This window comes from Toxorhynchites rutilus, chromosome 2, assembly GCF_029784135.1.
Source record: "Toxorhynchites rutilus septentrionalis strain SRP chromosome 2, ASM2978413v1, whole genome shotgun sequence".
Taxonomy (NCBI): domain Eukaryota; kingdom Metazoa; phylum Arthropoda; class Insecta; order Diptera; family Culicidae; genus Toxorhynchites; species Toxorhynchites rutilus.
The window spans coordinates 80282653-80297174 of NC_073745.1; the positions used below are offsets into that span (position 1 = coordinate 80282653).

Consider the following 14522-nt stretch of genomic DNA (forward strand, 5'->3'; position numbering starts at 1 on the left):
CGCAAACGATTTTATATTTGTTCAATGACCATCACAATAAATCTTTGTGAACGTATAAAATCAACAACCCTTACGAGCGATTCGGAACACAAACTCTCTGCACCTAACGGTATGTAAACCAACGATGTACGGAACCCATGTGAGCTTACGCACCAATCTACTCTAAGCTCCCGTAAACATTCAACATTGGCACTATTGCTTTTATCAAACAACGGATATTAAACATTTCGTATTCTCCGCTATCAAGCCAATGACTCCATTTGTACGTAATCAAAATCGAATTATCATCGATAGTTCGTTTCTCACTAGATACTCCGATCAGATCGACAGTAGAACAGAAACGTGAAATAGTGCTTTGGTGAGCGAGCGAGAACATTCTACACCAGCATCACAATTATAACTACACCCAGGTTTTTTCATGCGAGGGAGACGTACATCGTAAAAAACCGCGGTAATTCGAAAATCCACGTAAAAAAATCGCGTTAATTTAAAAATCTACTTAAAAAAAGGCGTTAATTGGAAAACTCGCAAAAACGCATAAAAAAAAGGCAGGAGAGTTGTGTCCGAGACACGACTGCATATTTGACGTAGGATTCCGTTAGTCTATCTGTTGATTTTGGATATGTTTGATGAATTCGTGAAACTCTTTGATAACGCTTTGATGCCCTTGAAAAGGAACGTTTTGTTTGGTTGTAGGGTATTGTTTACTCACTCCACCAGTGTTTACCGAGTGATGATAACAGAAGTATGCTAAACAGTCGTTGGGCGATGCGTATCAGATAGAAGATGCCGAGGTGGAATGAGAAATGATGAAAACCGCCCTCTGAGGCGACGACTAGACGAGATGCCTCCTGTGTTATGTATGGATGAAATAAAGAAAAAAAACTCACCAATGTAATGTAAGATAATTACCAATACCGAATACAATTATCAATTTTTCTCATCAGTAAAAACATGTTATTTTAATATATAGAAAACATATTTGAATTGGAAAAGGTAATTTTGTTTTATAATTTTTTACTTTCTTAGTGTTTTTTTTCAACCCAATGCGAATTTTAATTAGACTAACAACACCTATTGCTATATGTAGAGCATATGGGAAATCACTTTTTCGAATATTTCTTCACTTTTCCATTTTTTTCTCGCTGCATGAACTTTCCTTGGGTGAAAATGAACACAACAAAACAGACAGCTTGAACCGAACGACCCATTCTCTAGCGGGAACACACCTTGGTTTTCATTTATGAAATTTGAAATAAATCGTTTCATACATCGATTCATTTTTAACACAACTTTTACAATCAACCAAGCAACCTTCCAATTTTAAATTTTATTTACTAGAATTAATCGTATCACTCACCTTTCTTGCAATATAAAAATGTCCCCGACTTGCACATATTTGCAATGCCAATTTCCCTCAGGCAGCATGGTTTTGATGTCACTGTTAGGGAACATATTTCGATTGGAACAAAAGCTCCCCCTACTTTCATGTATTTGCAATGTCGATTTCCCCCAGGGAGCTTGGTGTTGATGTCTCTGTTAGGGACCCGCCGCATGTGTCGTCAATTTCGACCAATCAGAATTGGGTATTTCCGTTAGGATAGGGGTTGAGATTTTTCAATTGTTCAATAGTTAGTTTCATGACATATATTATTTTCATCAATATAAAAAATTGTTATGGAGTACTGAAATCGATTGACGCAAAAATTTCATCAATCCATCATGAAATGACTGAGAAATAAGCGTTTGAAATTGGACAATTTTCATGATGAGCTCGATTTTCTATTTTCAATTTGTACCCCAATATGTTCCCGGAAGACGTAATCCTACGTCAAAACCTGTAAATGTGTAAACGGATTTTCGAGCGGGAACCCGCTTATATACTGCTTTAGGGGTTTTCAAAGTCATTTTAAGCTATTGAAACAAGTTTATCGGGTCAATATGTAGCAAGCAATTGTGCTCCCGTGGCCGAGTGGTTAGCGCCAAACCTAACATGCCGGGGGTTCGGGTTCGATTCCCGTTCTGGTCGGGGAAATTTTTCTTCAAAGAAATTTCCTCTGACTTGCATTGTGGTCACGCGTATTCTAGAGCTTGCCACTCAGGATGCAATCATAGCGTGTTATTTGGCATAGAAATCTCAACTAAGTACTAATGAAAATGACGCAAGTAATACTACGTTGAGACGGCGGAGTTCCTCTAGGAACGTTAGTGCCATATAAGAAGAAGAAGAAGATGTAGCTAGCATACAACTCTTAGACTTGTCTCTCGAATAAAATGTTTATAGGAAAAGAATTCTTAACGCTCAAAATAGGAATGGATTCCTACTCGGAAATGCCCAGCGCAAATAATACCCTGTGAAGATTGTGGAAGTTCTCCGTCAAGTCGAGGTGTTTCGAAATTTTCGGATGAAGAATAACGTCTGAAGAAATAATGAAAATTAAAAATTCGACTCCTGTCACGGTCGCCATGTGGAGATTGTGGAGATTCTCTAAAGTTAAACATGTGTAACACATGTGTCTGAGCGAAAATAGGAATCGGCATGTTTGGGTTTGCACGAACATATTCTCGCTATGCCACATTATCATGCCGGGTGTTCGGGTTCGATTCCCGTTCTGGCCGGGGGATTTTTCGTCAAAGAAATTTCCTTCGACTTGCACTGTGGTCATGCGTATTCAAGAGCTTGCCCCTCGGATTACATTCAAGGCGTGTTATTTGGCTTAAGAAATCTCGACCAAGTATTAATAAATGACGCTAGTTAATGCATACGTTGAGACGACAAAAGTTCCACAAGGGAACGTTAACGCCATTCAAGAAGAAGAAGAACGTAAGTCGTGACTTCATTTGTGTAATGAGTAGACTTATGTCCAACCACTACTCGCTAGATGTGCATCTCCACAGAATAAATCTTGTTCAGAGCAATGTCTGTCGTTGTGGAAACGATTACGATGACATCGATCACGCAGTTTGGCAATGTACTGATAATTACGCAGCCAGAGTGTACCTTCTGAATGCCCTTGAAGCCCAAAAAAGACAACCCTATGTTGCTGTTAGAGATGTGCTGGGAACTCGGGACATCTGCTATATGCAGCTGATCTATATGTTTGTGAAACGGTCTAGTATAAGAATTTAACGCTTTTGTGTTTTTTTCTTTTTCGTTATTAGTTTGTTTTCCTTGTCCCCTCATCTCACCGTCGCCCACCCTCGACAGATAGTCAAACACCAGATGCTATCCCTGGTCATTATGCGCAATGCTATAGTGCGTGCGGCAACCCTTGGTTGAGACAACGTTACCCCATATCCATATCCCTAACCTGACCCGTCCCATAAAAATTGTTGCCTCTCTAACCTCGAGTAAACCGCTAGTAATCGGTCGAAACCTACTGAACATAGATTTAAGTTGAAATTTTGTATAAACAAATCTTGAATTAGCGGCTCCACAAAGCTTATGCGATTGAGCCTTACAAATAAATGAATTGGAAAAAAAATAACCAATCCTTGGCCTAAATTTATGGCCTGGCCTAGCTGGTATGATTTTTATTTGGCTGCCTGTATGACGCACTCGCTAGAATTATATTGCCATAAGGGCATTGACTATTGGGATGTAGGTGGTCTAGCGATCCTATTACAACCCCCTCCTCGCCAATTAGAATCATCGAGCGATTGTGCCAAGGTTTTTAATATCATAGGTGCGCCAGTCGCTTATATCCAATTATGTGCGTTCAAACGATTTTCCCTCCTCAAAATGAAATTTTGCCTCCTATTAAAGGTGTTCCGTCTGCTGGAAACTGTGGGATGGACTGTATTTTTGTTATGTTGTTCCACTCATGGAGACAACGGGTGCGTGGAAGAAACCCTCGTGTTCCTCACGCTTTATTCGACGGGTGGGATCCTTTGTGGCTCCGCTCCATGCTGTGAAAGGCCTAACCTTTTGGGATGTGCTTCGGAAAGGGTTTGAGCAGTGCAGAATGAACACATGGTGTTTGAGTACTATTTACACTTTATTCATTATAATCATAATCACTGAATACTAATAAATACACTTTATTTACACTTATGGTATTAATGCGCATTCGAATGCGCCATTATTCTCTTGCTGGTAGAATTGCACTCCTGTAGAAAATCTGCTGCTGATGTTATGGCTACTTTTGCAATAAGTTGTTACTCTTGCTATTTGCTCTGGATTTGCACTTTGCACTTGCTACTTGCTCGACGGTTGAATAACGACTCGTCCTCGGTCAGGAAGCTATATTTGTGTGTAGTGCTGCACCCGAACAGAAAAAGGAGTGGGGACTTACGATTTAAGTTTTTCCCCTCTCTCTTTCTCTCTTCAGTACGTTTGACGGACTGAACAAAAGATTTACGCAGTTTTCAAATTAAATGATTGTAGGTCTAAACCATACACCCGACGTCCAATCAATTATAGTTGCGAAGACAGATTTATGATCGCTTGTTTGGGAACTTCGGACAAAAATTAGCTTACGTTTGAACGAATTTTGCTCACTATATGATTTAGGGTCTCAATGAAAAAACAATAAAATTACAAAATTTTAGCTCAATCGGACTTTATTTTAAAGTGTCGCAGGCGTCAAAATAACCCAAGAAGGGAGTACATGAAATAGGATTTTCAAAATAAAAAATGATGCCAAATGACTTTTAATTGCATGTAACGTACCTTCCTTGGGGAGATTTTCGAGGGTCGAAAAATGTAAAAGGCACCCCAAATCATCTCCGATTGAGTTGGAATTTGAGCTGAATGCATCACGAACATTGTTCGATTTCATGATTGCGTCGCAATCCTTACAAAACCAGAACAAATTGGGTTGATCGTTGATGAAGTCCATGTTCGCTCGAGAAAATTTAACGCCAAATCCAAATGATCTAGTGATTCCAAGTGCACCCAACTTATTGAAATGAATTTCTTTTTATTGCCATTTTCCAGCATCAACGAAGAAACACCACCGTATGCGTCGCGTCAGCAGTACCGTCAAGTGGCGTGGCAATATCTACGACTCGCATTCGCTTGTCAATGGTTCGATGCATTCGAGAATATCCTGGTCAACGCAAAAAAGTGTATAAATTCTCCCGAAGCGAACAAAGATGCAGACGCACCGGTTATCGATTACAGTCTACTGCCACCGCACCTGGTTACATCGCAGGTGAACGACGACGGAGAGGAGGTAGTCGATTTGGGAGATCAAACGCTACAATTCGATCGAATCTTACAGCTGACCAGGCAGGATGTGGATATGATACGGACGACCCATGTTGAGGAGATTTTTCGAAATAGTTTGAAAAGCATTGCAACGGCTTCCTCGCACGCGGAGGTATCCGTGGGGTTGTCCGGCCTGGAAAGCAACCTGATTTTACCTATGCAGGACCAACTACTGCACAATTCCATTGTGAAGCACTTAAAGAAGTTTATACTCACACCCCCAAATACGCCGGCCGATGAGAAGCTACTGATCGACGTTATCGGTTTGCTGGGGCAACTCATACAGATTGGATACGAGAATGTTTTGGTTTGGATTGCAAATCTACTCCTCGAGCAGACCAGTATCTTCATAAACCTACTTAAATCAGACACTTGTTCGGGACAGCTGTTTATGAAGAATGTCGACTTCATAAAGATAGTACTGATCGAGGCACTGTCCTGCGAAAATCCAGACATGAAGAACATGTTGATTCATGAGAATGGCTGTCAGAAGAATTTGAAACCAGAGGAAAAAATTAATCTCCTGAACAAACTTTTTGAAACAATCTTCGGAAGACTGGACAACGATCTACAGAAGTGTGACATAATGAGAATTCTCTCGTTAATCAGTTTGGCCCGGGTAATCGTCCAGAGTGTCCTGATCGAGTTCGACAACAAATACCTCAACCACGTCGTCAACAAATTATGTTCATACATCAGCCTAATCCGCTCGATAACGTACTCCGGTTCGACTATTTCGAAGAATTGCTTGATCATCATAGCACTTCTGTTGGATCAAATGAAAGACGTACATCTCAAAACCAAACATTTCAAAGTGCTGGCGTTGCAGTGCAGTCATACCAGCGCGCTGAATCGTGCCTGTGCGTGGAATGTGCTCGCGAAGGTGGCTAAATCACTGTCCGGAGCTCACTCGATAATAAAAGAATGCGCTTATCTCCCGGGTGGAATTCACGCCAGCTGTGCCAAAACGCTTCTCGACCCGGAGGAAGCCAGCTTGGTGAAGGAGTCCGCTACCGGACTGTTGATTAATTTGCTCTCCCACCGGGAACCCAAAGGGGGTCCCCTACATAAGTTCATGGTTCCCTATGACAAAAGTGGCAACAGCCAATTAGATGCCGATCCACTGGTGACGGTGTTATCGATACTGAAAAAGCATCGTTTCTTCGAGCAGGCGCTGGCGTCTTTGAGGAATTTTACAACCCGGGACAATATGGCTGTGGGTGAATATGCCGGAATTGAAGTGGTCACTTGCGATGTCGTCAAAAGCTACAGTATGGTCTTTAGCTGTCTAGTTGATCTAGATATTGGGATGGTAGATTTTCTGGTTGATAAATGTTGCCTACAGCAACTGATGAAGTGAGTACTGTGCTGGATAAGTGGACAAGTCAAACAAAAAAATCATTCCCGCTTTTTTTCTAGTTGCGTATCAAGTGTACCGATTCATCCCGGAAGATCAGCACTGTTGATGGTTTCGGAGGTTTGCAACTTACTGGTGCGCTGTCTGACCCATTCGAAGGACAAAATCTGTGATCTGATCTCCCCCTATCAGGCAGTGATCGGCGGTATTATCTACCTGCTCAACGTCGATCTGTACAGCCAGTGGGGCGAAAGTGTACTCTGCGAAGTGACCAGCAACGTTATGCACCTTCTGAATGTGCTTGCTCTGCACAAAATCGGCAATCAACTTATTACCTGTGTGCTGTCGGAACTGAAACTAGAACCACTGGTGAAGCTTATTGTCAGTGGGATATCAAACGATAGACGAAAAGGTAAGTGAAGTGGATCGCAATTATTGAAGAGTATCAATTTTTTCTCGGAATTGGAACATGAAATCTGATCATTTAGAAATAAGGCACTTATATGGTGAGTCATAAAGTATATATGGATATACTTACGACGGCCCGCAAAACGCAAACCAAGTGGAACCGTTATTTGTGAACTACGGCTGAAGGTTACTTGGCAGATCCAGGCTAATCCCAACATCCCAAATAAGGATTTGACGGGAAAATTACGAGAAGTAACCCCTAACTTTTAGCATGGAGTTAGGCCTCGATAAGTGCTGCTGTGTCTATCTGCTGAAAGGGAGGCTCACCGAATCCGGAAGCTACGAAATCTACGACGGCGAGTTGATAAGAGACATGGTTCGTGGCGAATCTCATAAATATCTTGGATTCCGACAGCTCCCCGGGATTCACCACTCCAACTTCAAGACGAAGCAGAAAACCAAGCTGCTGAGTTAAGTAAACTGTGTCCTAAAAATTTTCCATAGCGCGGGGCTCAAGGGTCGCGTGATTAACATTTTCCTGGCCCCTCTGCTGACCTTCAGTTTTGGAGAAGTCTTAAGGAGCAAAATTGACCTAGAAGATCTTGAGAGGAGCGTGAGTAAAGCATTCAAAGAGGGCGGAATGCACCATCCTCAATCGACACAGGAGAGGGTGTCACTACCACGTAATAAAAGAGGACATGGCACTGTTGACATTTTTAGCGTTGTGTGCTGCTCAAATACAACAAAGGCGTACAAGTACTGTCTGCGCCGCTGACAGAGGATACAGCGCTCTGCACTTGGCGCCAGCGGAGTACCATCGCAACTGTAATCTGCAGAAAGTGGAAGAGAATATTGCAGCTTGAAAGGAGAATGCAGTGCATGGGTGCCCATCAGCATCAACCGGAGTTGCCACATGTCAAGAAGGCCGCCTCTAATCTGTAGCCAAGGCGCTTGTATAAATGTATAACAGGTGAAGAAACATATCATCACTTCAATAAGAAGGGGATTACGGTTTGTGGAGCGGGGATTGTTTGTTTTGTTATTGCTAGGATACGCCATTTTTGCATTTTCACATGCGAGAGTAGTGGATGAACTGGATGAGAATGAAATTCTACAAAACCATCTCTTCTTTTTCACATAAATTTGCGAAAGCCGAACATAGTAGACATCGTTCGAATAAGCGTCGTGGCAGTTTGTAGAGAGCCGCCGGCAGCTGTTTGTAAACAATACCGACAGCAATTCCAATATGGCTGAAAGTGCATTTCATATAATTGTTTCACCTGGTATATATAGAGGCGCCTTGATCTGTAGCTAGCATATGGTGTATTCTCTTCAGCAGTGTTGCCACACGTACAGATTTTTTCGTTATTTTTGGTACAGATTCTGTACGGTACAGAATACAGATTTTCGTCAAAAAGTACACATTTTTTTTCATTTGTGAAATTTCTTACATTTGAACAAAGCAACATTAAGATACATGACGACTTTTACGCCGCAGTATCGCTTGGTGCTGATGATCTTAAAAGCATTTACAATGCAATGATTGATCATTTTCATAAGGACGAATTTCCTTACAAGGATCGTCTGAAAGGATTCGCGTCGTATGTTTTGCCCCAGATCAACAGATTGAATCGTTTGTTCCAGGCTCCTCGGCAACTGTCGAGCGATTTTTTTCTGAATATAATCAGAACGAAAATTAGCTTTGAAATAGGCTCAGCAACGATACGATGAACGCTATTTTAAGATCAAAGGATTTGGTCGAACATCGTGGTTGCAGCTCGTAAATTTTAGAAAATGATAGTATGCAATCTACAGTAAAAAAAACTATGTATAAGCATAATCAAACACACGAATGACTTGCAAATGTCAATATAATATTTGTATTAATCTGTACTACGAACAATGAATACTAACTGTAGTACTCATTCATTTTTTTTAATGCTAATAAGTTATTTGGAAGGGTGGGGAGAAATAATATTTATCATTGTAAATTTATTTTACATAAAATGGGTAAAACTAGAACACACATATAAAAAACTGGATAAAACTAGACGATATTCCAAAAACTGGAAGATTTTTGAATTCAACTGAATGACTGGATTGAGAAAAAAACTGGAAGAATCCAGTTTAAAGATTGGCAACGCTGCTTACAGCAGTAAAGTTCTTCGAGTAAGTGATGCACGCTGTAACGAAGGGAAGAGAGCACGTTTGCGCAGGGAGATCAGCGATGAAGAGCTAAGTTATTTATTTTTACTCTTTTTATCTTTATCTCTCTCTATTTCTCAAATATTCTAATACTGAAATTCCTTTTGCAGTGTCCCAGTTTAAGACTTCGTGTGTATTTACGAGTAGTCCACGATGATGATGTGAGTTGCGCGCGATGTGTCGACGTTCGGTGAAATGTGAGACGAGTTCTCTCAGTTTTCGGAAGGGCGTGTTGATATTTTACATAATGTACATGTTTGCCGCGGGGAAGTTGGTTTTCATTCATAGACGACTCGCATCTCTTCCATCTCTGCGTATATCGCGTTTCTCTAAAAGTCCTTTCTAGGGATGTAATAATACCTTTCTAGAACATGTTCTTGAATGTCTGGGCTGCAGAAGTGTGAGGAGATTTTTTTTTTCGAGTTTTTCCAGGTCTCTAAACTAGAATACCCATTTAATATAACATATATAACATTATGTGAACTGTGTTCTTCAGTGTTTATAGTTTTGTAGATATTTTTGTATATATCATATCATATCATTTCGCTGTCATACGCGCGATGAATAACGGAATAATCGCAGGTCTGATTGGTTTTAGAAAGAGTTTCTTGGTTACTTTCTCAGGTTTCACTAAGATAACTCTCAACAAGGGATTGAATGAATAAAGACTGTACGCGTTGATTCCCAAATATACCGATAGTCAATCGAATTAATTTTACAGGTTTACCTTCTCAGGATACCTAGAGATAAACTGTGCAAATTATATTTTCGGATTTCCGTTTCGTCGAGTGGACCATAGTTCGTGTTGAAATAATCACATTAATTACCTCGGTTAATCCTGATTCTTATCTCGCCCCACTAACAATCATCCCTCCCATGATAATCGCTAGGGAACCACGCTATAGAGGCGACCCTTCTGGCCTTCGGACGGCGAATATCTTACTAACATTCCTTTCCTTCCCCTGGTGGCTGTAAGGACGTGGCCGGTGTCGTTATTGACTATTTAAAGTTCGAATCGCTGGAACTTGCACAATGAGAATGATTTGCTACTCCCAAGAGTCATTCGGTGGTTCTTTGTACATTTTCGCTGGTTCAGGTCAATCACGGAGAGCAACTACGAAATGTACAGTCTACCCAAGCCCATCTCAAGCTTTACTGTGGCACAGTTATAAACAGATATAATTTTTGATGTTTGCAGTGTATCTTTTTCATGACATAAATCAACTTTGACGATATCATGTTATTGCTTTCTTACAGATTACCAAGTAACGTGCCTTCGATTTCTCACCTTGCTTGTGCTCACTTCGGACGCCAGCGCCTCTCCAACTTCTGAATTCCAGTCTTTGCTTAACTTACTGGAAACAGTCCTGTTAGAACCAATTGACAGGCAACACGTTGGACCGAAAGCCCCGAATCCATCCGGCGCAACTAAGCGATTCAAGTCGCTGGAACAACTCACTAATGGGTTTTCGTCCGAAGATGATCAAGAAAATCAAGATCCAAACGCGAAACCACGTCACCATCCCAGCAAGGAGCATCAAACGAGGAAAGGGGTGAGAAGTGGAAGTGGGTTAATATTCGCCGCGCTAGTTGATCAGTATCAACACGTTTGCGCGAAAGATAAACCCGAGAATGGAGCATTGGTTTCAACGTTGCTCAAGCGAACACTCATCTCCGCGATCCAAGTGATGCTTCGGCGATCCGAGAAAGCGAGATGTCTTGCTCGTATGACACAATTTCTGGTGGTTCTAATCGATCGTTTGGAAGTTGTGTACAGCGGGATTGGTGTCAGTTATCAGGATTTCGTGCGAAAAAATGGCGACAGCAAAAAAGCTCCGATCGTTGAGGAGCTCTCGTTGATAGCCGGCATACTGTCGGCATGGTTTGCGAACGACATTCTTGTCCATCAAGCCAGCATTACCCGAATATGCAAAGTGTTTTTGCAGTTTTGGCCGTGGATCAGCCACAACCGTGACCTAGAGAGTGCATTCATGAGGGCTCTGGTTTGTTTAACCGAGAACTCCATTATGGTTTGTAAAAGTCTAACCGTATCATACCCGGGTCATGCGCATTCCATACTGAAGCTTGCTATTGCTATCGCAACTGCTGAGACTGGCAAAGTGAAAGGACCTCACAGCGAACTGGTTCTATTGAAACTTTGCTTGAGAATATTAACAAATTGTTGTTCGTGTCATGAGGGTCGCACCATGATTTGTAAATTCAATGTGTTAGACAACATAAGTAAACTGCACCCCGCTGTTACTAAATTACAGCGGCCATGGACCGTCGTGACGCTGCTATGGTTGGAATTCTGGGAAATTTACAGCAGACATAATGATGTCACCGAAGTGAAGTAATATATCTGTTTTTTTTTTATTTGAGGTCATCCTGGTTTCAAGATTCGTTTTCTATTTTCAGACACCTAACCGTGTTGGGTGCCTTAATAAGGAAATCGAGTCCCGAGCTGCGGAAGCTGTCGTTGGAAATTATGCGCAATATGTCGTTCATCGCCACAAGTCGGCCAGCACTGCTGGCATCCGCAGATTACATGCACACCTTGAAGTCCGTTCTAGATGGCACGGATTGTGGCGAACAGCTGATAGTGGTAAGTGCCATTTGGAAGATTATTGCCAATAATCACAGAGGTAAGAGCGCTATTAAAAGCACACCCATTCCAAGAAGACTAAACGCTTTGCTCAAGCAGCGTTCTTTGCTGGAGAACTGCGAAGATGATGATCTATTCAATGTACTGAATATTGTGGTGAAACTGTTAAATTCATAGGATGAGACTGTTTTGGTTTCGTATCAAATTAATTTTTAAGCTTCTTATGAATCAATAAAGGTGAACATTTTGTAACAAATATTACGAACGTATGCTACGAAAGAAATTCGCCTAAACTATGTTTTCAGTAAACACACAGTACAGCAATCGGTACTGTACCATTCCGTCAACACTTATCCTGAAATGACGACCCTTCATTCAACCGGGACCCCTGCCATAAAATCATAAACTACTAGCTAAAAAAATTGTGCAACTCTAGCATGGATATAAATAACGAGTAAGGAGAGGGACACAAATTACAGAACGCTAAAAATGCGGTTTTTGGACCGCATATCCCCCCCTCCTCTCCCCTGTAACAATAAGTAACGCAAGGCAACCCTCCCTCCCTCTTATGTTACGTAGCTCTAACAAAACCTGTACACAAAGTTAATGTCGTCTTTAGCTTTTTTTAAAGTAATAAAAATATAAACTTAATGAATCAGACCTCGTCGGAATCCCAGGTCGGAATCAAATGGTCATACGGAAGTTCTTTATATGCAATTAGTGGCTTCGCAAGATTTTTCGAAAAGTTCATAAAATTCCAAACTAAATGAGACGAAAAATTAATGCTCACATCTGATGAGATTGGTGCCTTCAAACCATCCGGTGTTTAGCTGAGAGGAAAAACACAAAAGTAGCTACTTCTTGGTTCAATGCCGCAGTTCTTGTCGTTACATTTCACACCTTGCAAAAGGTACTGGAATGTGCTTACGCGACGAGCAAACCACTCGGCTTAATATCGTACTAATTCCACTTGATCGATTTGGGAGTTGGCGGGCACAATATGTTGAGCTTTAACAGGATATACATCAATCGCTAGGTTGTTCCACACATCAGCTGATAATTCCCCTGTATACTCAAAATGTCTCGTTTGCAGTTCCCTTATTTTGAGTTTTTATCTAAGTGAGATACCTCATGATCACGAGGGAGGTTCGAAACTACTAACTTCCGGAAAAGAGAAGCCATCCGAAGTTCAACTCGGTTGAAAGCTCTGCGTTTTGGAACATTTGTAGCAGCGAATATTGCATCAGAATTTCTAAAATATCTTTGATCTTTTTATATTGAAGGTTCTCGTCTGGTCCTTCATCCACATGATTTATAAATTATGAACTGGCTTGATTATTCCTTGGTGCCGAATAATCTCGAATTAAGATTGATGGGATATTCGAGATGTATTCATCGGTGCCTGCTTATTGGTTGCTGTTGAGCCATTTACAACACGTTCTTTATCATCTTGGCCCAGCAAACACACCTCATTTGGACCTGGAATCGGACCTAGCTGCTCAAGCTTATAAGAGCGCGTGAGTTTAGGAATAAAAATATGATTTTGTTACGTTACAAACACGGCTAACCCGCCTCGCCCTTCCCCGCTCCCACTTCACGCGTTACGTATTTTATGCGATAATAAGGAGGCCGATGTAACTGGAATTTCGGTTCCTCAGATTCGATAGAACCATTGCAGATTAAGGGGGCGTGGCCGTTGCTGTGAGGCGAAACACCGACTGTCGCCTGCTTCCAGCTCAAAACAATTGAAGCCGTCGGTATCGAGGTTCGCATATCGATTGGGCCAATCATGGGCGTCAAACTGTCCTTAGCTAGTCAATATTAGGGACGGTTCAACCACAGGCAGGCATTCATTTTTTGTTTTGTGTAATCAGTTGAACATTGTCCCGTAGATGGGCAGTATCGAGCCCGAAACCGGTCGACTAAAATGGCAAATTTTACGTCTTTTTTACGTTTGTAAGAACTATAAGTGTTGTGTCCTGTAGTGTCCCGTGTGTAGTGTGTGTACAGCAGTTCATACCATACAAATGAAACACAAATTTCTGCATTACTCGAAAATTAATCAAGCAAACTCCACCCCTCCCCCTCTAAGGGGGAGCTGCCATGCAAATGAAGCATACATTTCCGTATAGTCAAGCAAAAGGAACTAAATTTGGCATGTGGAGGTTTTAGAATGCAATAAATGTTTCTATGGTGGTTCGACACTCCTCCCCCCTCTTTTAGGGTGACTGTCATACAAAGAAAAAACAAATTTCTGCATAACTCGAAAACTAATCAAGCAAATGGAGCCAAATTTGGCATGTGAAGATTTTAGGGGGCACGAAACGTTTCTATGGTGAATAGATACTCCTCCCCCCTCTCTAAGGGGTGAAGAGGGGAGGGGTCTGTCTTTATTCTCTTATGTTTTCTGTATCAAACATTTATTCCATGTAACGGAGAAACATGATATTTGCAAGTGGTTGAAAAATCTTGAACGAGAATTGTGTCTGAAAATAATCAGATATTATGGCGTCGTGCACAAGTTACGTAACGGGAGAAGGGGGGAGGGGGTCGAGTTTGCGTTACTTACTGTGTATTAGAGATAGGAAATTGCGATACGTGCGGGAGAGGGGCCTCAAAATCCGGATTTTTAGCGTTACGTAATTTGTGCACGACGCTTATAATGATGAGTTTTGGTAGATGTACTAGGAATTTTATAGTAAAAGGTCAATTCAACGGGGTCGATTAGAAAAAAT

General features: G+C 41.4%; 1 protein-coding gene across 1 annotated transcript in view; it reads left to right on the forward strand.

Moving 5' to 3' along the window:
- The window catches only part of LOC129769421 (protein rotatin homolog), a 28637-nt gene extending 16612 nt beyond the window's left edge, over positions 1-12025 (forward strand). Inside the window, exons 7-10 of the mRNA XM_055771695.1 lie at positions 4940-6568; positions 6632-6981; positions 10440-11535; positions 11601-12025. Coding sequence (XP_055627670.1) covers positions 4940-6568; positions 6632-6981; positions 10440-11535; positions 11601-11964 — 3439 coding nt within the window. The 3' untranslated portion in view covers positions 11965-12025. The remainder of the gene's footprint in view (positions 1-4939; positions 6569-6631; positions 6982-10439; positions 11536-11600) is intronic.
- The last annotated feature ends 2497 nt before the right edge of the window (positions 12026-14522 follow it).